Source organism: Schistocerca serialis, chromosome 9, assembly GCF_023864345.2.
Source record: "Schistocerca serialis cubense isolate TAMUIC-IGC-003099 chromosome 9, iqSchSeri2.2, whole genome shotgun sequence".
Lineage (NCBI taxonomy): Eukaryota > Metazoa > Arthropoda > Insecta > Orthoptera > Acrididae > Schistocerca > Schistocerca serialis.
Window position 1 is genome coordinate 504,086,114 of NC_064646.1, and position 27,225 is coordinate 504,113,338.

The 27,225-nt window shown below is 44.8% G+C and overlaps 1 protein-coding gene across 1 annotated transcript in view; it reads right to left on the reverse strand.

Moving 5' to 3' along the window:
- The window catches only part of LOC126419035 (poly [ADP-ribose] polymerase tankyrase-1-like), a 48,950-nt gene that overhangs the window by 12,957 nt on the left and 8,768 nt on the right, over nucleotides 1–27,225 (reverse strand). Inside the window, exons 3-8 of the mRNA XM_050086096.1 lie at nucleotides 22,425–22,565; nucleotides 21,977–22,117; nucleotides 20,587–20,727; nucleotides 9,218–9,358; nucleotides 7,929–8,069; nucleotides 3,034–3,240 (exon numbers count right to left, since the gene is read on the reverse strand). Of these exons, the coding sequence (XP_049942053.1) occupies nucleotides 3,034–3,240; nucleotides 7,929–8,069; nucleotides 9,218–9,358; nucleotides 20,587–20,727; nucleotides 21,977–22,117; nucleotides 22,425–22,565 (912 nt within the window). The remainder of the gene's footprint in view (nucleotides 1–3,033; nucleotides 3,241–7,928; nucleotides 8,070–9,217; nucleotides 9,359–20,586; nucleotides 20,728–21,976; nucleotides 22,118–22,424; nucleotides 22,566–27,225) is intronic.

Below are 27,225 nucleotides of genomic sequence, written 5' to 3' on the forward strand. Positions count from 1 at the left end.
CTGTGGAGACATGGCTTAACCACAGCCTCAGGGATGTTTCCAGAATGAGATTTTCACTCTGCAGCGGAGTGTGCGCTGATATGAAACTTCCTGGCAGATTAAAACTGTGTGCCCGACCGAGACTCGAACTCGGGACCTTTGCCTTTCGTGGGCAAGTGCTCTACCAACTGAGCTACCGAAGCACGACTCACGCCCGGTCCTCACAGCTTTACTTCTGCCAGTATCTCGTCTCCTACCTTCCAAACTTCACAGAAGCTCTCCTGCGAACCTTGCAGAACGAGCACTCCTGAAAAAAGGATACTGCGGAGACATGGCTTAGCCACAGCCTGGGGGATGTTTCCAGAATGCGTTCGACATATTTGTTATTATCTGCATTACTCAGTTCATTCCCAGTAAAATTTAATTACTTTACAAAAATACTAGGTGATCGAAGCCTGATATACTTCAGTCACTGTATAAGAGGAATATATTTTCTTAATTGCATTCAGACATTGCTTACAAAATTATCTGCTATAAAATAGTTGTTTTCCCTCATGTTTCTACTTGAATAGCTAAGGGACTTCTAAAGTATCCAATAGATTGTTGTATTTAGCTCTGACTAATCTCAAGAGCCATACATAGAGGTGACAAATATCAAGGAATAGCGATATGCAGGTGTACAGATGGCAGCAGTATCACGTAAGCATGGTATGAAAGTTCAGCTGTCATTTGTACTCAGGTGATTCACGTGAAAAGGTTTCTGACATGACTATGGTCGCACGACCGAAATTAACACACTTTCAACGCGGAATGTAGTTGGAGCTAGAAGCATTGGACATTCCATTTCGGAAATAGTCAGAAAATTCAGTATTCACAGATCCATAGTGTCAACAGTGCGCTAAGAGCACCAGATTTCAGGCATTACCTCTCACCACGGACAACGCAGTGGCCAACGGCCTTCACTTAACGGACGAGAGCAGCGGCGTTTGTGGAGAGTTGTCAGTACTAACAGACAAGCAACACTGCGTGAAATAACAGCAGAAATCAATTTGAGACGTATGACTAACATACCTGTTAGGACAGTGAGGTGAAATTTGGCGTTAATGAGGTATGGCAGCAGCTAACAGCACGATATCGCTTGCAGCGCCTGTCTTGGGCACGTGATCATGCTGGGTGGACCCAGGGCTGCTGGAAAACCGCGGCCTGGTCACATGAGTCCAGATTTCACTTGATAAGAGCTAATGGTAGGGTTCGAGTGTATATGAAATTCGTCGATCGTTTGTGGAGCATTATCCAGAGGTCAGTTCTAGTTCAAAGTCCTGCACTGGCAATACTTTTGCAATAATGGACGACTGTGATAGAGGCAGCAGCGCTCAATATTTCTGTACGTGACTTACAACCAATTACTGAGTCCATGCACGTCAAGTTCTTGCACCATGCCGGGCAAAAGAAGGTCCGACGCTGTATTAGCAGGTATCTCACGACTTTTGCCACTTCTGCGTATTGAACACTCTGACTAATGTTAGCTCAATATCTGTAAAAGTGTTTTTCAGATACCAGTCGTATTGTGTTTAATATGAGCTATGTTCTGGCAATGAAGGCTGCTCCATGATGAATTAAAACCTATACTCAGCTGAAAGGGGCTGTGGACAAAAGCCGAGGTGCTCGGCGCTGAGCGAGTCTCTTCTCAACCATGCCAGCAACAAGACGAATTAAAACCTAAACTCACCTGATAGGGGCTGTGGACAAAAGCCGAGGTGATTGGCGCTGAGTGAGTTTCTTCTCAACCACGCCAACAACAAGACGAATTAAAACCTAAACTCAGCTGAAAGGGGCTGTGGACAAAAGCCGAGGTGCTTGGCGCTGAGCGAGTCTCTTCTCAACCACGCCAGCAACAAGACGAATTAAAACCTAAACTCAGCTGAAAGGGGCTGTGGACAAAAGCCGAGGTGCTTGGCAATGAACGAGTCTCTTCTCAACCACGCCAGCAACAAGACGAATTAAAACCTAAACTCAGCTGAAAGGGGCTGTGGAGAAAAGCCGAGGTGCTTGGCGCTGAGCGAGTCTCTTCTCAATCACGCCAGCAACAAGACTGCACGGATTTCCTGCTTATTGCGGGCAATCGCCTTAACCATTAGGCCTTGTGAGCACGCCTACAGTTCTATCAATTCAAACTGATGCCACACAAACACTGTCATCCGAGTTTGTTACGTACATCTCTTATACTGTAGTAAGCCACCTTCTCCCCACACACTCTCTTCCCCAGTCAGTGCTGTCCGGACATAATATCTCACTCCTATTACCTGGAAAACGAAGGTGGAAACATAAGACAGGGTGTAAGTTTGAAACAGGCCTAGGAATGTGGTGAGGCGGCCACTTGTGATAAGCAAAAAATTCGCATTCTAGTCTCAGTGTGACACAGATTTTCAATGTTCACTATAAGCAGAGGTGTCCTCTACTGTCATTGAAAGAGAAACAACAAAATTAAAATAGTGAGACACGCACACCACATCATTTTCTTAATCCATTGCCGCATATCATATTGTTTGTAGTTCCCTCATTATTATTATTTCTTCTACGTCTCGTTTCGAGGACCATCATCGACTTTCGTTCACAGTTGTTTATTCGTATAACATCATCGTTTTGTGTTGGTGTAATCAGTCAAAACTGTATCCTGGATCCAGTCCCGCCGGAATTAATTTGGAGGATAGAAAACCATCTTCGCAAACAGAAATTGCTTGAAACATTGCAACGTTCGTTACCTTTGGCGAAGAATTTAGTTTCATAGCGTGTTTCTCATACAACTGCATTGAGTAATTCATGTGTGTACCCAACTAAGTAGTATTCACATTGTGAACCTAGAAAATGATGGAGAATATCACCCTGAACCATAGTTACTCTGACATTAAAAATTTCTAAAAAGAATAACGGCTTCTGGCAACTATAGGCGCTGCTTTAGCAAAAAATACTGTAAAGCGAGATTAGACTTCTCGATTATGACACATGGATTGTGCCCTCTTGTGGAAAACGTGTCTGTGTAGTGAAGGAACTCACCGTAGGCGAGAGACGGCAGCACCATCCACAGGAGGAGAGGAGCGTGGAGTCGTGAGGGGCGCAGCTCCAGCAGCAGTTGGGCAGGGGTCGCCGCGGTCGCCGTTAGGCAGACTGGTGGTGCTGGTGGTAGAGATGGTGGTACTGGTGGTGCTGCTGGTGGTGCTGATGGTGGTGGTGGCCGTCCTGCTGTCTCCAGAGGCCGGTCTGCTGTACAGACAGACTCTTCTTCAGTCAGTGCATTCACACGTACTCTAGAGGAAAACTCGCCACAGGTAGTGCTTATGAGGGACTGCACACACACGAATAATAAAACACACGTTCGCAACAACAATAGCGCATCCGCTAAGGTCAACGACGTACTACTTAGCAAGTCGGATTGCTTCTGATGTATTCCCCACACTAGCAGCTTAGATCAGCAAACAATCATTTGTTCGAAATGAACCACAAATGAAGGATACACACAGCACGGGGCAACTGAAAGTGGCCCAGACGAGTGGATACGATTAGACGTGAATGGCAGCATTAACAGAGGAGAAAAAGACCTACAGGTACCTCCAACAGGTTAGAGCAAATGCCCATGCAGCCCACCGAACCTCGGAGTACATTTACACAATCTTCATCCATGACAGAGTTGTTTGCACAGGTCAATCCGGTCGCGGCCCTAGCTGACCAGCCAGATCACCTGATCTAACGGTGTGCGATTACATGGTGTGGGGAGCCCTGAAGTCTAAGGTATATCGCAACAACCCTCATAATCTTCGAGAACTGCAGCAGAACATTTCGGGTGTGACTGAAACAATTCCAGCAGTCTAGCTTCGATCCGCCTTCTGCAACTTGCTGACCAGGGCCCAAAAGTGCCAAGAGATGAGTGGTGAACACTTTCAACATCTGCTGTAGTCAGATTAGTACTGTATTTCCTTTCCTCTGCTGTTTTTCTTTGTACCCTGGAACACTGTCCTCTGACCCACTTCTATTTTCATATGGTTCAAATGGCTCTGCGCACTATGGGACTTAACATCTGAGGTCATCAGTCCCCAAGATCTTAGGACTACTTAAACGTAACTAGCCTAAGGACATCACACACATCCATGTCCGAGGCAGGATTCGAACCTGCGACAGTAGCAGTCGCTCGGTTCCGGACTGAAGCGCCTAGAATCGCTCGGTCACTCTGGCCGGCCCACTTTTATTTGCAGGAACCTGCACTAGGTTCTACATTTTCACTGGGGTGATATGACAACTATTGGTCAGCAGTGTTTGAAAATATAAGAACAGCAATCGCACAGAAATAATGTCGTCCACCACCTTTAAATGTACTTAACGTGGCACTGTGATCGACGGATGGTGTAAGTAGCTAGTTCGTGAGGTACCACGCTGTAGGTAGCACAGATGGTGCTAAAAATCTCTGTGTTTTACGTGTCTGGTGTGTACAAGGAGATCAAAGTGAATTTAATCTACGAAGAAAGATATAAAACCATTAATTACATCAATGACATGATGTTGCGAGAAGTCGTTAGGATGTGCAATATTGCTTCGAATAATTGATGGTGATCGCTTTCCAAGAGAGCTGAGACTCAAATTACTCATCCTACGATACACAAAAACTGATCATTGAGCAATAGAAGGAGATTCATAACAGTTAGCAGTTGCTTTTAATGAGCTTCCAGCATCGAATAGCTTTCGACTAAATGCTCTTCCACCAAAGTGAAGTAATAGCTGCCTTCTGTAAGAGTTTTCCTTAATTTTAGTATTTCAGCAAAAATATGAAAAGCTGCGAAGGTAGGGGATAATCGATGCCTCGTTAAAGCATGATTGGTTTACAAATGTTCCACGATATAAAGGAAAAGTGAACATAGAAGGCGATTTCCTCATTTTAAAATGTTTTAAGACAGTTTACACACATGGTTAATCGAGATAGGTAAATGGAAGATCAAATGTGGGATATTCGGTCTAGAAACAGTTCATCATTCAGTCTGTGAAAACAAAGATAGTGGGAGAGAGAGGTGGCCGCGAATTTGGCGTGCCGCATGGCACACCGTAGCTGTCGCTCGTTTAGCCCACGGGCAGTGCAAGGCCCACCTGGCAGTGCACCCGGCGCGTTGGATCCGCCCCCGCCGCAGGGTGAGTGACGCGTGGTGACGCGTTCGCGTCGCTCGAGGCAGAGGCTCAATGTGGAGGCTGCACGTCTGGTCTCGCCCATTCACTCTCTGAGTGGACACATGGCCGCCACTTCAGCAGCTCCGAGCAACTACACAATGGGAGGGTTTTGCTAGTTATCAGGAGTTCCAATGTTCGGCACCCGATGGAGCCGCTTGGGGGAATAGCGTCCAGGCTGGAAAGAAATGCAATACGCACTCAGTACGTCTGCTGGGGAGTCTCGTCCGAGATGCTGCGGAGGCCCTACCGAGCACGAAGGGTAGAGTCACGTGCAGGTTGTGGCTCACGTCGTTGGGTTCTGCGACCGTCCTCACTTAATATGGGCGCCTGGCGCATGTGATAAAGACCGCTGGCCTGGCACGCGGTGTGTGAGCAGAGCTCACGATTTACAGCCTTTGTCCTAGAACTGATCGGGGTCCTTTGATTTGGAGCCGAGTGCATGGTCTCAACCGAAGACACACTCCATTCTGTGACTATCTTGGCTGCAGATTTCTGGAGCTTCGTTATGGAGTGGAGATTTGTAGGATTCCATTAGACAGGGAAGAGCTGTGCTACCCAAATGGAATTGTTACTTGTGTGCCAGAGTATTTGTGGAGTGCACATGGGAGTTGTCTTTTTATTTTTATTTATTCTTTTAGGCATAGTGGTATTTTCAGGTCCTCTGATGAACGCTCATCAGTCAATACGCTGAGAGCGAAATCAGACAACACACAAAATTTTAACAGTAAATTGCCGAAATATTCATACCAGAGTTCCTGCAAGAAACTTGTCTCGCTCCAATTAGTATCGAAACCCAGAGCTGGCTAAAACATGCATTTGAAAGCGCTGATATATTTAGCAAAGCATGGAATGTGTATCCAAACGACAGATTAGGTTGCATAGCAGGGGGAGTGTTCACTGCAGTCGCCAAAAATATTGTGTCTGTCAAGGTAGAAATTAACACTGACTGTGAAGTTATCTAGACACTTGTATGACGTCTAGGTGATCTCAAGTCTCCAATGTTTTCACCGGCCACCCAATTTTACCGTGCCACTTTTACAAATATTCATGAAAGTCTTCACTTAGTGGAAATACCTAGGTCGTGAAATATTTACTTGGAGTCGACTTGAACCTACCGAGTATACATTGGAGCGTCAATGGAACCACTGCAGGTGGTACTGTCTTGTGAATAGTTTTCAACAAGTTCTCCCAAAATTGTCTTGGGGAGCTAGTCCGACTGCCGACACGCAGTGGATATATTTTAGACCTTGCAGTTTGAAACAGACCTGAAATTATTGACGGTGTCAGTATAGGCGCAGGGATTAGTGACCATGGTGTCATCATATCGACGATTGTTACTGGAGTTAATAAATCCATCAGGCAGACTAGTAGACTATTTTTGCTAGAAAGAGCAGATAAGCAGTTTTAACATTCCAAATAGAAATGAATGGACATCATTCAGTTCCAGTTTGATGGACGTTGAGGAATTATGGGCAAAGTTTAACCGGACTGTTAATTTCTGTGCTCGTAAGAGGCAGCATTAAGAGATTCACACGCTTCACGCTTTCATAATGATGAGACACGTGTAGTGTAATCATTGAAACTTTTTCCTTCATCTCTCTCTTCGGCTCCTCCTATAACCATTCACTCATGCTCAGAATACTGTACATCGAACACATTAACAGATATATTTATAATGTTTTCTCAAATATTGCCACAAGGTTCAGTTCAGAACGAAATCTGGAGGGGGACTGTCCTGGAAATTTCTTCTGCCGAATCAGACTTTGTGTGTACTGCAGAAACTTCGTAGATTCCGTGCCGGACCACATGTCTGTAAAAGTAAATGAAAAAACGGGTATTTTTCGATGTGACAAACAAAATGGTTGAGTGACAGATTGGAGAAGCAGAAGAATACTTAGGATGTTTTATGACGGATTTCCCACTGTGCTATCTCAACTCGCAACTGATCCAGTGAAGTTAACTGTCCGACAGTTCAGTATCAACAGAAAAATTATAAGTGAGTCTTCTTCTTTTTGTACTCATCTCTCCCTGCTAGGTCAGCAGATATTTCTTATCCAATGGCTGAATCAGGGATTGTGCAATCACATTCCCGGAAACGCCAACTTCCCACAAATTCCAAGTATGAAGAACCAGCAATCTGAGACAAGAAACAGGCAAGTTGAGACTTGATCCCACAGGTTGTTGCTACGACTTATCTTCTGTTTGCAGAAAACTTCAGCCTATGTGTCTAGATGCAAATGAGGCATACTGCGTTAAAACAAATCGTTGTGAACCAGGTTTAAAATCAATATCTGTTTATATACACAAATTTCAATGAAACTGAACTCCCACACAAAGAATTCCAAAGACAGTGACTGCGTCAATGTGATGTACCACATGTACTGTGTGACGTTATGAGTTTCATAAAAATTCTTATGTTTTGACGTTCTTGTTAAGGGAATTCACTCGTCTAACACGCGTTATAATACTTGCGCAAGATGGTGCACTCTACGGCACGTTAACCACGCTGATTTTCTTGTGAGGTGATCAGATAACATATGCCTGTTTTAAAGATATCTCGAGATGTTGGCCTCTATGGTTTTGGAGACGTCTCGTTAACTTTCAGTCAATAGGGAATATTATCGTCTCTAGCTTTCGATAGCAACACTGTAAAATTATACAGAGTGGAGGACGCTGCTCCACAATTTGCACATATATACAGCAGAGCTTCTATTACATGCATACGTAGTGAGTGTACTCACGGGGTAAGACAAGCGACGGCAGTATCAGACGGGCTATAGGGGGGAGCAACCACGGGCGCCGCAGCTGCGGCAGCAGTCCGGCTGTGTTTGCTCTGCGTATGAGTGGCGGCCGTCTTCTTCTTGTCTCCAGCAGCTGGCGGGCTGCGAAAAGAGACACAGCGTCCGAAAGTGAAGTGTCGTGGAGGCCAGGTGTCATCCTACTACAGACGATAGTAGTCGGCCTCAGTAGCAACGTACCTGGAGAGGGGTAACTTCGCCGCCTTACTGTGAGCCGGCTCGTAAGCAGTTTTCGGGCAGGGGTATGGGGCGGCGGGAGGGGGTGGAGCTATCGACGGTACCACTACAATTTAAGGGAAGGGAAGCGAGAAGGGGGGAAGGAAGGAGTATGAACGGTACAACTGTGACAGAACTGTAAACATAAAGCTTCAATGGAAATATACTCTCATTCCAGCTGCGAAAAGCATTTAGCGTAAATATTCCACACAAACAAAACTCACGTGGTTAGACCGATCTAGCAACAAAGAGACAGCGGACAATTTATACCCACTGATGCAATATGGGCGTCTGTTCCAACTAGAGGTAAGTATGTATACAACTAACCTTTCTCTACAACTGTCATAAACGTCAGTAGACTCAGAGAATGTAGCATAAGAATGGGGACATAGCCGAAACTAGCTTCTAGTAAGGAAGAAGGAATACTGATTAAACCAACTTAACTGGAATTACTCATTACAAAGAGAAGATTATTATTATGTTTTCTGTAGCATCTTTCATACACTGTCCGTTTCTGGCTACATGTCCATAGGACCTTTTTTCTCTCAATTTCCAGTCACGACTGCATTCCTGCGGTTCCCTGATTTTATTAACGTTCACCCTGCATACTTAACATGGAACCATGATCATCAGGTGGTGTTCATAGTTAGTGTGTTGTGGACCGTACTACAGGTGGCGCAGATAGTAAACAGCAGCTTTTCAACTGAACGAGGTAGGTTGTTCAGAGAAGGAATGGGCACCATATTACTGATATTATTAAGTTAATCTAGTGAAAGTTTTAACTGCCAATTAAAACATTATTACAGAAGTAGGAACAATAACCAGCAAATAGATCTGACTTACAATCGCCAATGGGACTCTCACTGGATAGGTGAACGTTGAACATCAACACATTGAAAATTTGAGCCAAAGTACAACAAAGCGATATTCGATGTTCCGAGATTTACACTTGGCTAGCGTCCCCATAAATCGTACTGTGAATGCTGGTAATTTGCATGTTTAGTGTGTGTACTCACCGCATGCGAGAGGCGACGGCGTCATCGTATGGAGGAGTGGGCTGAGGAGCCGTGGGCGCCACAGCTGCAACACGTGTCTGGTCGTGTTGGCTGTGTGGCTGAGTGGTGGCGGCTGTCTTGCTGTCTGGAGCGGCTGGCGTCCTGCAAAGAGGCACACCGCATAGGAAAGTGCACTGTCGCCCAGGCGTCATCTCACTTCTGGCAATATTGGTCGGCCTCAACACTGTTGTACTGGGGAGTGTGGGCGCCTAACTCGGCTTATCGCGAGTTCCCGTGTACTGGCGGATGCGGGGGGAAGAGAGGACTTCGTGCCTACAGCTGTGCTATGAGATGTGCACCGTTTCACTGGGATCCATTGCAGTTTCATACATCTCGTCAGTTTCCATATTACTTTCATCGTCATATGCTACATATTCAAATACACTCTCGAGATTAACACTGATTATTACATTGTCTACTGTTTTTTCTGTTAATATATCTCTGCAATCAGTCCCCAGTTTCAACTTATTTTATTTGTTTGGTATCTTTTAATTAGTCATGCTGTGTAATGTTTGGTAAAAAACTCCATCCGAGCATATCTTGGATGGCACAATGGTAGTGACCGACCGCCATGTCATCCTCAGCATTATAGGCGTCACTGGATGCCGATGTACGGTTGCATGTGGGCATCACACCTATCTTCCATTGTCAGTGTACGAGACCGGAATTGCTACTTGCCAGTCAAATAGCTCCTCAATATGGATCTTAGGGAAAAGTCTTTGAATATTTGCTTTATTGTTCTTAAGTTAATGGAAGAATCCATTTTCCTGCAGTTTCTTGTGTCTTGGTGTTCAAGATAAGCTTTAGAAACTTCAGATCAAAGTAGTGTTGTGAGAGACCCAGCACAGTATGATCCTTACGCTTTAAAACTGCGTCTACTGTAAACACATGTTTTGGCTTATTATAACACAAATCTGAATTTGTTCTGAATGAGCCATTCTCATTTGTCATTTTGCGAATTATGGTAGAGAGTGCTTTGTGGGTCTGAGCAGTTCAAAATGGTTCAAATGGCTCTGAGCACTATGGGACTCAACTGCTGAGGTCATTAGTCCCCTAGAACTTAGAACTAGTTAAACCTAACTAACCTAAGGACAGCACAAACATCCATGCCCGAGGCAGGATTCGAACCTGCGACCGTAGTGGTCTTGCGGTTCCAGACTGCAGCGCCTTTAACCGCACGGCCACTTCGGCCGATGGTCTGAGCAGTCTGCTACCGTGTATTATCAATTTCAATAACATTAGTGGCTGGGATATTAATAATCAGTACTCTTCTAACATTTTGTGATGTTATCTCCACTCATATCACCGTGATATTCATAGGAGTTTGACTCTGAATGATAAATCTCTTCTATTTCATCGATCTTGTCCATTGCTCCGCTGACGTGGACAACAAAAGACTTTGTCTTTCACTGCTGTTATTCTTTACTCCCAGAATTTCTTAATACTGCCAGCACTTTTTCACCCTGTAATGACTATGCAGCCATGTTGCATACATGAATACCATTGGTTTATTTGCCAGCTGTTCATTATATCGGTTTGCCTTCTAATAGTCATCACGCTTTCCAAAAAAAGTCGGGAGTTTCTCTTACTTTTACATTTTTTGAAACTAAAACCCATCTCTTTGGAAATGTTAGGGAACGTTTTCCCTGTTTCCCGAATAATTATCGGTGGTTTTAAAAAAATAAGCAGTTCTCTCGACGTTAGGAATTTTTTATTCTGTTCACAATAATTCAGAATTTTTCTCTGAATAAGTGCTCTACCGAAGTCATCTAGAGAAACAAATTTTATAGAAATCCTTTGTCCTCTTGGAGTTTCTAATCTTTATATTACAGTTCAAAGTGTATTTTTCTATCCTTTTTGATCTTTCACTTTTGCTGCTCGTCAAATTGCTTTCTGTACTTGTATCATAATCAGACTCTGCTACTTTGACCGTGTCAAAACTGTACAAGTTTGAAATTTCCTCTCTTCCAACTGAATGTGACTACTTTTGCGACACCCTACTTAAGATATTTCAAAAGGATGTGTTGAAAGACTTCAGAGTACATGCGCTGTAAGAACTGACATTGTAATTCTCTACCCTGAGTCATGGCAATAACTGTTTACTCTAACGTCATTATGAGTCACGGTCATGAACACGAAGCGGGGAGGGTTGAGGGGGTGAAGAGCAAAACTATAGTGCTTGGTAGTGCTGCTAAGGGACAGTCTATATACAAATGCACCGGCTATCAAATAGCTGGTCGTAATGTTCTGGCTGATCATGTCTTAAAATATTACGTAAAATCTTAGTTTATTCCCTTTCGCGAACGAGTACTGTCACTCGACAGGTGGACGCCGAATATCGTCTGACTGCAAAGTTGGGTAAGAAATACGACAAAGAAAAACTCGATGTTTTGCCGGTTACACTTGGCTAACGCCCCATAAAGAATACTATGAATGCAGAAAATATGTGTACATAGTGAGTGTACTCACGGCGTGCGACAAGCGACGGCCGCATCAGATGGGGCAGAGGGTGGAGCAGGCACGGGCGCCGCGGCTGCGGCAGGACTCCGGCTGTGTTTGCTCTGCGGCTGAGTGGGGGCCGCCTTCTTCTTGTCTCCAGCGGCTGGCGGGCTGCGAAAGGAGACAGTAGGTCCGGAGGTGAAGTGTCGTGCAGGACAGACGTCATCTTACTACTGACGACGTAAGTCGGCCTCAGTAGTAACGGACCTACAGAGGAGTACCTTCGCTGGCTAATCGTGACCTGGCTCGTAATCAGTGTTTGTGCAGGGGATGGGGCAAGGGGCGGGGGGGGAGGGGGGGGGAGGTGGGCTATCGATGGTACAACTGCGGTCGAGAGGCAGCACAGCTATTCCGAAACAACTACCCTTTCTACACCAACCACATCACAAAACTTTTCAAGCCGTTTTTGGGCGTTGTTGTGATAAAGCGTCCTTTCAGAGACACGAATGTCCATCAAGGCGGTGGAATGTGCATACGTCAGATTTTGAGGACAGGATTCGACAACATTTTGAGATGAATTATAGCACACGTTCCAGGCAAGAGGCTTGTCAACATCGTGTATACCAAAATACGATAATGTGTATACTGCATGACAACCACACCTATTCCTGTCACCTACAACGAGTGCAAAGAATATCACCAGCTGATTACCCTCAATTTGAAGGATTTCATCCAGATTTTTGAACTAGATCATCGCGATTTTGGGATATATGTCACCAGTTCCTTTAATGACGAAGCAACCATTACCAGAATTGCCATCATCAATCTACATAATCGTCATCTGTGGGCTACAGGGTCCCTTGCCAACCACATAATTGGACCGTTTATTATACCACAGCGTCTCGATAGAGGAACGTACCAGGACTTCCTGTGCAATGCGTTGCCAGGGCTGCTTGAAAATATGTCTTCGGCAATAAGACGTGTTATATTGTTTCCCAGACATTGCTTAGGACGTGGAGGCCCTGTGGCGTGTTCTGCTAGATCATCGGACTTAAACCCCGTGGATTTTACCTGTGGGGCGTCTGAAAAGCGTTTTGTTTGCTGAGCCGGTTCCTGATGTGCGGATCCTTCAACAGCATGTTCATGACACATATGGCATTATTCGGAATGAGACCAGACTGTGCAAAAGATTGTGGCAATCCATGGTCCAACGTGTGAACGTGTGCACATGCAGGCCACTTTGAACATCTGTTGTGACGTGGATGCTATGCACCTCTGTACTGTGTTCCAGGACGATTTGTTGTCGTTGCACATACACTGTCCGTTTCTGGCCACATGTCCTCAAACATTCTGCGTGGTGTCTGTTTGTTCTAAGTCGTGTCTCCCTACCACTTTCGCGCAACGACGCTCTGAGCGTGTTTTTTAGGGAATTGACTACTTTGAACCTGGGACCTGTTGCTAGTAAGGAGACGCCAGACCACACATGACATGTAGAGTACAGAAGAGTTCAGTGAGACTAGCGATGATATAATCAAATACTTAATGATTTCAGCGTCAGCTCCACTGCACTCCATGTAAAAGAATCTTAATACTAACTAAATTTAGTGGAAGGGGTTCAAGGCTTTCCTATTTTTAGTTAGCTGGTAAAATAACGTCGAAAAAGCAGTTAAGTTTATCATTGGAAATTTTATTCTACTCACAAAACATTGTTTATAAATTGCACTATTGATAAAAGGAAATATTTTAATACAGGATGATAAAAACCAACTGCGTTCAACAAAAATGTGAACGAATATTCTCTGAATGGGTTTCCGAGTTCTACAATGGTTCGAAGGATGACCTAAGCCATATCACATCTATAATCTAGATTTAAGTTAAGTTTCATAAAAGAGAAAACTATCAAAATGGTCTCGAGTGATCCTCAATTATCTTTAATTACTTATTTAACTTGTCGTAAATTACAGTGGCTGATGTGGCTTCTCAATAATTATATAACAGAAAAATCATCGGGTTTTAGATTTTAACTTACGTAGCAAATGTGAATAGCATGAACTTCAATTGACGATCGACACCAGTATTACGCAAAAGGGGGGTGTAACAGATGAGACTTCTGCAGTTCTGAGTGAAGCTTTATGCGCTGTTATGTGGCATCGCGTGGGTTCATTACCTTGTCGTTGGTTAGGCAGCGTGACGGTGTGGCGGGCGTCACAGCTCAATGCACCTCGCCGTCTCGGAAGCAACTCTCTCCTGACTTCTCCTTACTACAATTTACTGAAGTTGGTTTAAAAAAAGCTATCTGGCTGTGTTTTCAGCTGACCAATCAGGGTCTCAATGTTAACCTTCAGCTCCACCTACAAAATATCTGTCTGTCCAATGAGAAACGTTATACTTTTCGTGGTGGGGCAATGTTTTTAACGTTTGCAACGTAAGAGAGACGTGAAAAAGTCTCACGCTAAAACTTGCAGCTGGTGTGGCCCTTTTAGTGTTATTGTAAGATCTATACTGTTCTTCTGGAGGGCTCTATCTTTTAACATGGGCTGGTGGGTGATCCTGGCGATCAGCTGGAGACGTGGGTGTTCTCGTTTCTTCCTCGGAACTGCGTCTGTTTCACGGTGGGAAGGTATGACATGCATTTAGGCGTTCTTGTGTTAGTCTGTGGTATTCCATTTGCTCACTCGTTGATCGTATTACTTTGGTTAATTTAATGTCAGGATTTATTTGGAGCTATGTGACATACTGTCGGATTTGCTATCATGTCAGGGTTTTCTGGAAGGTGTTGGATTTGCCTGACACCTTATTGCCATAGGATCTTTTTTTCCTCAATTTCCAGTCACGACTGCATTCCTGCAGTTCGTTGATTTTATTAACGTTCACCCTGCATACTTAACATGGAACTATGATCATCAGATGGTGTTCATAGTTAGTGTGTTGTGGACCATACTACAGGTGGCGCAAATAGTAAACAGCAGCTTTTTAACTGAACGAGGTAGGTTCTTCAGAGAAGGAATGGGCACCATATTACTGATATTATTAAGTTAATCTAGGGAAAGTTTTAACTGCCAATTAAAACATTATTACAGAAGTAGAAACAATAACCAGCAAATAGATCTGACTTACAATCGCCAATGGGACTTTCACTGGATAGGTGAACGTTGAACATCAACACATTGAAAATTTGAGCCAAAGTACAACAAAGCGATATTCGATGTTCCGAGATTTACATTTGGCTAGCGTCCCCATAAATCGTACTGTGAATGCTGATAATTTGCATGTTTAGTGTGTGTACTCACCGCATGCGAGGGGCGACGGCGTCATCGTATGGAGGCGTGGGCTGAGGAGCCGTGGGCGCCACAGCTGCAACACGTGTCTGGTCGTGTTGGCTGTGTGGCTGAGTGGTGGCGGCTGTCTTGGTGTCTGGAGCGGCTGGCGTCCTGCAAAGAGGCACACCGCATAGGAAAGTGCACTGTCGCCCAGGCCAGGCGTCATCTCACTTCTGGCAATATTAGTCGGCCTCAACACTGCTGTACTGGGGAGTGTGGGCGCCTAACTCGGCTTATCGCGAGTTCCCGTGTACTGGCGGGTGCGGGGGGAAGAGAGGACTTCGTGACTACAGCTGTGCTATGAGATGTGCACCGTTTCACTGGGATCCATTGCAGTTTCATACATCTCGTCAGTTTCCATATTACTTTCATCGTCATATGCTACATGTTCAAATTCACTCTCGAGATTAACGTTGATTATTGTATTCTCTACTACATTGGTTCTCAAAGTGTGAGCCAGGACGCACTCGTGCGGCCTAGAATATTTACGGTGCTCCATGTAATATTTTAGGAAAATATTTGGCCAAATATAAAGGAACATATAGATACTAAATTTTAACCATTTCACTACAGGTATAATACGGAATGAGTCCTTAAGTTTTGTCGAATAGTTCAGTTTGGTTAAGGAAATAAGCTGGCTTATCCTCCTTGTAGGGTCGATAGTATTCGGAACGTTTCATGCCGACTGTCTTCTCTCCTCCATTGCTGCTAATCTTAGCTAATGGTTGTTTGGAAACTGGGCAAAGGTATTTCAAAATAATGAGTGATTTTAAATCCATTGCTGACCCATGAAGGTCATCCGTTACACCACCGAGAAGTGTAAAATTTCTAGGGAAAGTATAATTGTTACTAGGGCGAGAAAAATATTTATTCGGATGGCAGAATGCTGCGGTCTGGGGAAACAGAATGGTCACATAACTGTCGGAAATTTGGAAATAAGGTCTTATGGGACCAAACTGCTGAGGTCATCGGTCTCTAAGCTTACGCACTACGTAATCTAACTTAAACAAACATACACTAAGGGCAACACACACACACACATGCTCGAGGGAGGACTCGGAACATCGACGGGGGGGCCGCGTGGAACATGACAAGACGCCCAAGACCGCGCGGCTACCCAGCGCGGCTACCCAGCGCGGCTTAATTGTCACATTGCTACAATCGTAATGCTTCATCGTCGTTCATAATTAATAAATGCCTGAAATGCCATGTTCTTCAACTCCTTGTACTAGAACTGCATTACAACAGCCTTACCTTACTTTCACAATTTTTGATAGAAATAATGCGCTTTCAGTGAACCCTTTTTACTTTTGTGTGTAAAACAGAACAATCTCAGTCGCTGGTCGGTACCAGGTGGACAGGAATCCGTGGATGCCTGGCACTGACCCTGAATGTTTGCTAACCATGCCCCACTCTCACCACCCTTCGTCCTGTAGGCACCGTGCAGATTATTGTCCAACTCCTTCTTCCATACCTTCTATCCGTTGCCAAACGGCACGACACTTGTGTCGCTGTTACAGTTCGTAACTAAACATTGAGTTAATCCAAAGTGCTGTCAATCTTAACGGATTTCTGGTCGGATCCAAACGTTCAGAATTAGGAGAAAACGGTGAAAAAATATTTGACGACAGACGGATTTTTCCAACGGAAACTCTTACGGATAATATTTGATCATGAGTGAGATTTTCACTCTGCAGCGGAGTGTGCACTGATATGAAACTTCTTGGCAGATTAAAACTGTGTGCCGGACCGAGACTCGAACTCGGGACTTTTTCCTTTCGCGGGCTAGTGCTCTACCAGCTGAGCTACCCAAGCACGACTCACGACCCGTCCTCACAGCTTTACTTCTGCCAGTATCTCGTCTCCTAGTTTCTAAACTTTACAGAAGCTCTCCTGCGAACCTCGCAGAGCTAGCAGAATATCTGATCATGTCGTGCTTTTGTTTCGCAGTTGATGTGCCTATGGAGGTTTCTCTTTTATGGTGATAGCCATGCTTAAATTGAGCCTTGTGCGCCATGCATGTTATCACGACTTCTCCATAGAACTGAGAGGGTTTCCTGTCGTTCCCAATGATTGCGCTGTTTATTATATCAGTTTGCTCTCTAATAGTCACCACGATTTGCAACAGTGTCGAAATGTTTTGTGAGGAAGTTTCTCTTACTTTTACATTTTTAAAAACTAAAACGCATCTCCTTCGAAATACTCCGGAACTTTTCCCTCCTTTCCGAATAATTATCTTTGTTTTTTGGGTTTCTGAAAAAATAAGCAGGTTTCTCGATCTTAGGATTTTCTCGTTCTGTTCATAATAAATCAAAAATTATCTCTGTATAAGTACTCTATCAAAGTCATCTAGAGAAACAAATTTTCTAGAAATCATTTGTATTCTTGGAGTTTCTAATTTTTCCGCTGTTTCTTTCGTTTTTATAAAACCCTTCAGAGTGTATTTTTTTATCCTTTCTGATATTCCATTGTTTGATGCTCCCCAAATTATTTTTTGTATATGTATTACAATGAGATTCTGCTACTTTCACCCTGGCAAAATTGTACAACTTTGGATATAAGCTTTCTTTCAAATAGATGTGACCACTTTCGCGGTGTTGAAACACTTCAGTGTACATGCGCTGTAAGAATTGACATTGTGATCCGCTATCCTGAGTCATGGCTGTAATTGTTTACTCTAACATCATTATGTGTTACTATCACGACCACGGAGGAGGGGAGGGCGTCAAGTGCAAAAATATCGCGGTTGGGCAGTGCTGCTAAGGGACTGTCAACACACAAATGACGGAAAAATTACTGTGGATAAGTAGATGAACGATTTATCATTGGTCTAGTAAATTTAACACTGTTTCTCCTGAGTCTCCCACACTAGTAGCTCAGCGGAACAAACAACAGTTTGAGAAAAACGGAACACTAATGAAAGGTACGTATAAAGATCAACAGCTGTCCCGAAGTGGTAACACACCCACTGGGCAGCACACAGAGAATATACAATAATGATATCAAAGAAATTAGAATGGCAGGAACTTCAAAATGTACTTAATGTGGTACTATGAACATCATATGGTGTTTGTAACCAGGAAGTTAGGGACCATGCAATTGGAGGCACTTGCAGGTAACAGGAGGATATCAGTCGTGAACTGAGTGCTCAAAAAAATTCAGATAAGGTAGTAAAGTCGAATCTGAGATACTGAAGAGCCATTTCATAGAAAACAGAAAATTTTTTATTACTGATACACTGGTCAGCGAGAACATTATGACGAGTGACTTACTATCGATATAAACCTGTCCAGGCGCTAGCAACCTCACCTGGATGAGGAATGTCTGCTAGTCGGCACACTTTTGGTGCATGTAAGAGGGTCGTTCAGATAGTAATACCACACATTTTTTCTCAGAACATATTTATTGTTAAGAGTCAGAAATCAACATGTCTTGTCCATGTCCCGTTTTTCTGCGTTGTCTCCATCGCGTTCTATGGCGGTTCGCCAATGTTGTGGAAGAGTGTGTATTCCCTGCTGGTACAAGCTCTTGTCCTGTAGGCATAGCCACGTTTTCACTGCATGACTGACACTCTTGTCATCTTCAAAGTGTGTTCCCCGTAGAGAACCTTATGCGGCCCAAAGAGATGGAAGTCCGAGGGTACCCTTGTGGGCTGTAGGGTGGCTGAGGAAGTGATGTCCAACCCAATTTGGAGAGCATGACTGAGCATGGAACTCTGTTTCTGCATTTCCTGAGGCTGTAATTTTCTTTACCGGTCGCCCAACTGTACTCTTATCAACTGGAGCATCGCCATACACTGCACACGAACGTTCCTGGATGTTCACCACGGTTTCTTTTTCTGCACACAAGAATTCAATAACAGCACACTGCTTGTAACGTGAGTCGTAGGTAGACTTCATTTTGACGCTGTACTACGGCTCTTCTATCTGCCAGAACGGTTCGAAACCACCGGCGTGCAGAACAAATATCAAATTTGAAGCGCTAACAAGGACATTTGTCTATGTATATTAATGGCTTTATCAAAACAAAAAAAAAATATCGGGCATTACTTATTGAACGACCCTCGTACTACCAGTGAGCGAGCATACCTTGCGTAGAATGGAGGGGCCCGCTGTCTGTCTGAATTTGACCGAGGGGAGATTTTGATGGGCCGGAGGCTCGGCACGAGCGTTGGGGAAACTGCACGACTTGTCGGGGATCCGAGGAGCGCTGTGGTGAGTTTCTTCAAGTCGTGGCCAAGCCGGAGTGAAACCACGGCCAGACGCCATGGGGATGGGCGGCCACACGCCATTACAGGCGTCGGACTGGTGAAAGAGGACAGGAGGGGAACTGTGGCGGAACTGACATCAGTCTTATGCTGGGAAGAGTACAAGTGTGCCTGAACACACAGTGCACCGAACACTCGTAACGATGGGCCTCCACAACCGACGACCCATGCATGTGCCACTATTAACGCCGCAACATCCGCAACTACGACTGAGATGGTCACATGAACCTCGCCACTGGACGTTGGCACAGTGGTAGAGCGTCGCACGGAATGATGAAGCCCGATATCTTCTCCATCATACTGATGGGAGGGCGGAGTCCATCGTCTTCCAGGGTAACAGCTTCTTGACGCCTGCACTGTGGACTGGGACAAGCTGGCGGTGGTTACTTTATGCTTTGTGGAACATTCTTAAGGGCAAGAATTGGTCGACCGGGGCATGTGCAAAGCACCATGAAGGCAAAGGTGTATCGTACACTAATTGCACACCACGTACAGCCCTTCATGAAGATTATGTTTCCCGATCCCAGTGACAATTTTCAACAACATAATGTGCCGTGTCACAGGGCCAGGAAAGCGATGTAGTGTTTCGAGCGACACAGTGGCAATTCCAGTTGATGTGCGAGCCCCCCAGGTCTCCAGACCGAACACTGGTCAATTCAGGAGACCAATGGTACATCATTCATATTAGCTATTCTTGTCCACTGTGTCTGTTCCGTTATTTGTATGTAGACAGTCCCTTAGCAGCACTACCCAACCACGATACTTTTGCACTTGACCCCCTCCCCCCTTTGTGGCCGTGATGGTAACACGTAATGGTGTTAGAGCAAACAATTACTGCCATGACTGAGGGTAGCGGATCGCAATGTCGGTTCTGATCGAACACATCTAGAATGTGATTGGCGGCAGATTTCATCTCCCTTCCTCGAAATTTACGGGAATTAGATGACTTGTGTGTGCAGATATGGTGTCAACTCCCTCTATCAGCGTACCAAGGAATCACTGCTTCCATGAACAAGGCGTCGCCACTGTTATCCGTGATATAGGCAGCAACCGGCTATCAAGTAGCTGATCGTAATGTTCTGGCTGAGCAATGCATTGGACTATTGCGTAAAATCTTATTTTATTATCACCTATCGCGAACGCGTACTGTCACTCGACAGGCGGACGCTGAATGTCGTCTGAATGCAAAGCTGGGTAAGAAATACAACAAAGAGAAAGTCGATGCTTTGACAGTTACACTTGGCTAACACCCCATAAAATTACTGCGAATGTGGGAAATAAGCATACGTTGTGGGTGTACTCACGGCGTGCGACAAGCGGCGGTCGCATCAGACGAGGCAGAGGGTGGAGCAGCCACGGGCGCCGCGGCTGCGGCAGGAGTCCGGCTGTGTTTGCTCTGCGGCTGAGTGGTGCCCGCCTTCTTCTTGTCTCCAGCGGATGGAGGGCTGCGGAAAGAGACAGTAGGACTGGAAGAGAAATGTCACTGAGGCCAGACGTCACCCTACTACTGACGATAGTAGTCGGCCACAGTAGTAACGCACCTGGAGAGGGTACCTTCGCCGCTTTATCGTGATCCGGCTCGTAAGTAGTGTTTGGACAGGGGGATGGGGTGGGGGGATGGTAGGGGGTCTATCGACGGTACAACCGCAATTTGAGGGTGGGGAGGAGGAAGGGGGGTGGGAACGAATATGGACGGTACAACTATGATCTCGCTGTGAACATGAAGCTTCAAGGAAAATATACTGTCACTCCAGCTGTTAAAAAGCATTTAGCGTAAATGTTCTGTACAAGCAAAACTTACGTGATTAGAGCGATTTAGCAACAAAGAGACAGCGGACAGTTTACTCACTGATGTAATATGGGCATCTGTTCCAACTAGAGGTAGGTTTGTATACATCTGACCTTTCTCTACAACTGTCATAAACTTACTTCAAATTGCGCTATAGCCCAAACAAGGTTGTAGTAAAGAAGAAGAGTCCTAATGAAACCATTTGCGTCTTCCTTTTACTTATCTCTGTGCCTGTATATATTTTCAATCGATTTTACGTGCTCACAAGCATATTATGTAGGGCAATCTTAGATGAAATGTCATTTGGCTAATTCCAAGTACTACGAACCAGTAGACCTAAGCACTCTGAGACAGGAAAAAGGCAAGTTGAGACTTGATCCCACAGATGTTTGTTAGGACTTATCTTCTGTTTGCAGAAAACGTCAGCCTATCTGTCTAGACGCAAAGGAGGAATATTGCGCTAAAACAAATCGTTGTGAACCAGGTTTAAAGTCAACATTTCTTTATATACATAAATTTCAATGAAACTGAACCCCCACACATGTATTGTGTGACGTCATGAATTTCATAAAAATTCCTGATTCAGACGGTCTTGTTAAAGGAATTCACTCGTCTACCATCCGTTATAATACTTCCACAAAGTGGTGCATTATACGGCATGTTAACCACTCTGATGCCTTTGTGAGATGGTAAGATAACATGTGCCTGTTTTAAAGGTATCTCAGGATGTTGGCCTGTGTGCTAATGGAGACGTCTCATTAACTTTCAATCAATGGGGAATATTATCATCTGTCGCTTTGGATAGCAACACTGTAAAATTATACAGAGTGGAGGACACTGCTCCACAATTTGCACATATACGCAGCATAGCTTCATATGCATGTATAGGTAGTGAGTGTACTCACGGAGTAAGACAAGGGACGGCCGCGTCAGATGGGTCAGAGTGTGGAGCAGCCACGGGCGCCGCGGCTCCGGCAGGAGTCCGGCTGTGTTTGCTCTGCGGCTGAGAGACGGACGTCTTCTTCTTGTCTCCAGCGGCTGGCGGGCTGCGAAAAGAGGCAGTAGGTCCGGAAGTGAAATATAGTGGAGGCCAGACGTCATCCTACTACTGACGATATTAGTCGGCCTCAGTAGGAACGCAGCTGGAGAGGGGTACCTTTGGCACCTTATCGTGAGAATGCTCGTAATCAGTGTTTGGGCAATGAAGATCGTGGTGGAGGGGAGTAAGGATTGCAATGTTGAGTGAAAGTACAACAGAGCGACATTCGGTGTTCCGAGATTCACACTTGGTTAGCGTCGCCATAAATCATACTGTGAATGCTGATAATTTGCATGTTTAGTGTGTGTACTCACCGCATGCGAGAGGCGACGGCGTCATCATATGGAGGAGTAGGCTGAGGAGCCGTGGGCGCCACTGCTGCAACACGTGTCTGATCCTGTTTGGTGTGTGGCTGAATGGAGGCGACCGTCTTACCGTCTCCAGTGGTTGGCGTGCTGCGAAGAGAAACACAGCTTGGGAAAGTGTAGCGTCACCCAGGCCAGACGTCATCCTGACAATATTAAGCGGCCTCAGGATTGTTGCACCGGCGAGTGTGGGTGCTTCACACGGCTCACCGTGAGTCCCTACGTACTGCGGGATGTAGAGAGGACGTTGTGCCTGCACAGCCCACCGTGAAAAGTGCACCATTTCACTGCGATCCATTTCAGTTTTCATACATCGCGTCAGTTTCCATATTACTTTCATCGTCGTGTGCTACATATTCAACTTCACTCTCGAGACTAACACTGTTTCGTCTATCTCTGCGCCAATGTTCAGTTTCAAGTTGTTTTAAATGGTTTTAGCTTTTGGCTAGTGATGCTTTGTAATGTTAGGTGAAAAACTCTATCCGAACAGACCTCTGGAGGTACAACGGTAGTCATCGAAGGCCTTGCCATCCTCAGCGAGTAGGCGCCAATGGATGCGGATATGGAGGGGCATGTGGTCAGCACACCGTTCTCTCGTTGTCAGTTTACGAGACCGGAATTGCTACTTGTCAATCAAGTAGCTCCAAATTTTATAACTTATGGAAAAGTCTTTGGGTATTTGCTATATTGTACTTTAGTTAATGGAAGAAACCATTCTCTGGCTAGTATGCAAGATATGCTTCAGAGCATGGGTGGGTGGGTACGAGAGTTGCCCGCATGGTTATCCGCGGGCACCGTTAGCCGCGAGGACAACGCTGAGCAGCTGAGGGCACGTAGTGCGGGTAGCAGAGCAGTGCGGCGTGGCTGGCCGCTCGGCTCTCTACACAGCTCGAGGGCAACCGTGCCGGCGGGAGAGCGCTTCGCGCGCACTGCTGACTATGGAGGAGCTAACGTACGTAGTGCAGCTGGAACACACGTACGTCGAAGGTCGTTTCACGTATTTGCGGCGTCCGTGAACACGGCAACGGGACACGGTTATCGGCAGGCTAATCAAATGTGGAACAACGTGCGTGTGTGGGATGTGACTGTGAAACGTGCTTACCCGAAGTTTGTGTATCCTGTGCCATGCAACGGTTGGCCATGTACGGACGAAACACAGTTTCGAACCATTGCAACACGTTCTACTTTCATTGCTACAAATAGGATACAGACGTAAAGGGTTAAGAAACGAACACATCTGTATTGCAAATGTTACGTTATATTTACACAGAAGTGGATAGTTCAGAGGAGGGGGTACCACGTACCAATAGGTTACAGGCGTTAATTTACATCATCCGCGATGTTTTTACAATGATTTTAAACCAGCACCTCAACATTTGGTGTGAAACTATTGGTCATTAGGCGCACTGCACCAGTCAGCTGAACATCAGTAACACTAATCCTAAGCTTCGGTTTTGTCACTTTATTTATGGAGTAAACACTTTAGCACAAGTATATTATTCCAAAAAATCCATACACACTGGCAGCTATTTTAAATAACAATGGGAACTGTTCACGTGGGAAATATTTATAGGAGCTTTCCAAGGTATCTTCAGTGAGAAACTTCTCCTTCGGCACACGATTGCTTTGAAAGTGAGTTCCAACTGAATTTCAGGAGGCAAATTTTCAACGTTAACTACAAAAGGAGTCGCAAAAGGCGTGATATCGCATTCCAGTCGATTTAAGTCCTCAAATCTACCAGGTGATCAAAAAATCAGTATAAATTTGAAAACTGAATAAATCACAGAATAATGTAGACAGAGAGGCACAAATTGACACACATGCATAGAATAAAAAGGGGTTTATCAAAACCAAAAAGATACAAATTTCAAGAAATGTCTGACACATGGCGCTTCATCAGATCACAATAGCAATAATCAGCATAACAAAGTAAGACAAAGCAAAGAGGATGTTCTTTACAGGAAATGCTCAATATGTCCACCATCATTCCTCAACAGTAGCTGTAGTCGAGTAATAATGTCGTGAACAGCACTGTAAAGCATGTCCGGAGTTATGGTGAGGCATTGGCGTCGGGTGTTGTCTTTCAGCATCCCTAGAGATGTCGGTCGATCACGATACACTTGCGACTTCAGGTAAACCCCAAAGCCAATAATCGCACGGACTGAGGTCTGGCGACCGGGGAGGGCAAGCATGACGAAAGTGGCGGCTGAGCACACGATCATCACCAAACGACGCGCACAAGAGATCTTTCACGCGTGTAGCAATGTGGAGTGGAGCGCCATCCTGCATCGTACGTTCCAGAAGGTGTTTATCAGCCAGGCTGGGGATGATGCGATTCTGTAACATATCGGCGTACCTCTCATCCGTCGCAGTAGCAGTTTTGCTGTCCAGCGCCACCTGTCGGACATTTTGTGACCTTTTTTTTCTTTTTTTGGTCCAATAAAAATCCCCATGTCATTCCAAGCATGTGTGTCAATTTTTACCTCTCTATCTACATTATTCCGTGGTTTATTAAGTTTTCAAATTTATGCTGACTTTTTGATCACCCGGTACTATCAAAAATGCCTTTGAGAGACTGTAGCACCGTTACAAACCCATCTAAATGTTCTATGAGCCTCTTCTGTTCCAAATTGTTTTCCCTAACAACTAGACCAACGCTCGGGAAATGTACCCACGACATTTCTGACAGTTGCTTTGTCCACAAAAGCAGTTTTCTCTTGAATGCCAAAACAGTGTCAAACACTTCGCTAATTACCTTATTTCTAACTTGCAAAGCTACGTTCAAGCTATTCAGATGCATGGTTATGTCAGTTAAAAACCCAAGGTCTAAAATCCAGAGTGCGGCATCCAATTCTTTCAGCGGTTTTCCTTTCGTATCCATGAATAATACTATATCTTTACGTAAATTAAAAAACCGTTCTAAAAAAACGCCTCAACTCAACCAGCGTGTTTCACAAGAAATATTGAACATCGCGGTATTCGCACTCGAGAACTGCCAGGAACGATTTGAACTGTCTGTGTCCCAATGAGTTTGTTAACTGTTTTTATAACCACGTCCATGACGCCAACAAGTTCGGCACATTTTTCTAGCGAATTAACACGGTGACGAACGCAATGTATTGCTGGTAGTTCCAGCTGGACATCGACGGCTTTCAACTTTTTTCGTATCACAGCAACGACTCCAGACTTATGACCAATCGTTGCAGGAGCCCCATCTGTTGCAATCGATGAAAGTTTTTCCCAACATAGCTCGTATTTCTCTATTACATATTCTACGCACGAAAATATATCGTCGGCCGTTGTTGTGTAATGCGTTGGCACTAAACCGAGGAGTTCGTCAATCACATTAAACTGAGCATGATTTAGTCTCAAAAAGACTGAAAGTTGAGCATCATCACATACATCAGTGCTTTCGTCCAATGCTAATGAAAGGAAAACCGAATCTTTTATCCTGTTTCTTAATTGTGCTTCCAAATCGTGTGCCATTTCTTCAATGCGCCTGCAAACCGTTCTCAGTGAAAGACGAACGGTTTCAAAAACAGGAAAACTTGCTGGGAGCAAAATTGTTGCGGCAGCAAGAAAACAGTCTTTTACAAATTCTCCATCGCCGAAGGGCCGTGCTGTTTTAGTTATTTTAAAAGCTACATGATAGCCTACTGTCATCGCCGAGCGGTCTGAGGCGCTGCAGTCATGGACTGTGCGGCTGATACCGGCGGAGGTTCGAGTCCTCCCTCGGGCATGGGTGTGTGTGTTTGTCCTTAGGATAATTTTGGGTAAATAGTGTGTAGGCTTAGGGACTGATGACCTTAGAAGTTAAGTTCCATACGATTTCACACACTTGTGCACTGTCATCGCTGCATCGTTGTGGATGATGAGGGTTTTGTCCTGTAAATACTTACAGGAGGAATTAAAAGTGACGGAAGATGCACATAACACATTATTAATAACAATAATAATGTGAATCACTGTGATAGTTATCTACGTGCGTACGTACGTTTTTTTCCTTTTTCTGCTTCACTTCGATAAGATTGGCTTTTCTTTCTTCGTTATTCAAAACGACTCTATGCTTCTCGTGAAGCAGTTGATAATATCGCTTCACATTGTACTTCTTCCATGAAGACAATGTTGCATTTCAAATCCAACACTGAGGTCCGCTTAGCGTTCCAACAAAAAATACTCTTCTTCCCACTGTGGATTGACGAGTATGGGTTAAAGGACTTTCGTTTCAACGATTTTAACTCCTCCTCAGCCATTTTCCACCCACTAGTTCTGTTGTATCACAAATACCGAACGCGATGTCTACCCAGACAATAGAAATGACGGGAAGTAAACGGACCGAGTGGCTCCGCGCGGTACAGTGACGTGCGTGGCTGGGTGAGTAGAGGGTGGGGGGTACTGCTGTACTGCTGGTTGGCAGAGTGGGGGAGAGCCGCGGGCACACTTTGCGGAGGGTTCAAATCAAAGTAGTGTTACGAGAGCCCCAGAGCAGTGTGATCCCTATGCTTTAACTGCGTCAGCTATAAACACATACTTTGGCTATAAACACATACTTTTATTATAATACAAAATTCGTAAGAGCTTATTTCTTGAAACTTACTGGCAGATTACAACTGTGTTCCAGACCGAGATTCGAACTCGGGACCTTTGCCTTTCGTGGGCAAGTGCTCTACATCTGAGCTACCCAAGCACGACTCACGCCCCCTCCTCACAGCTTTACTTCTGCCAGTACCTCGCCTCCTACCTTCCAAAC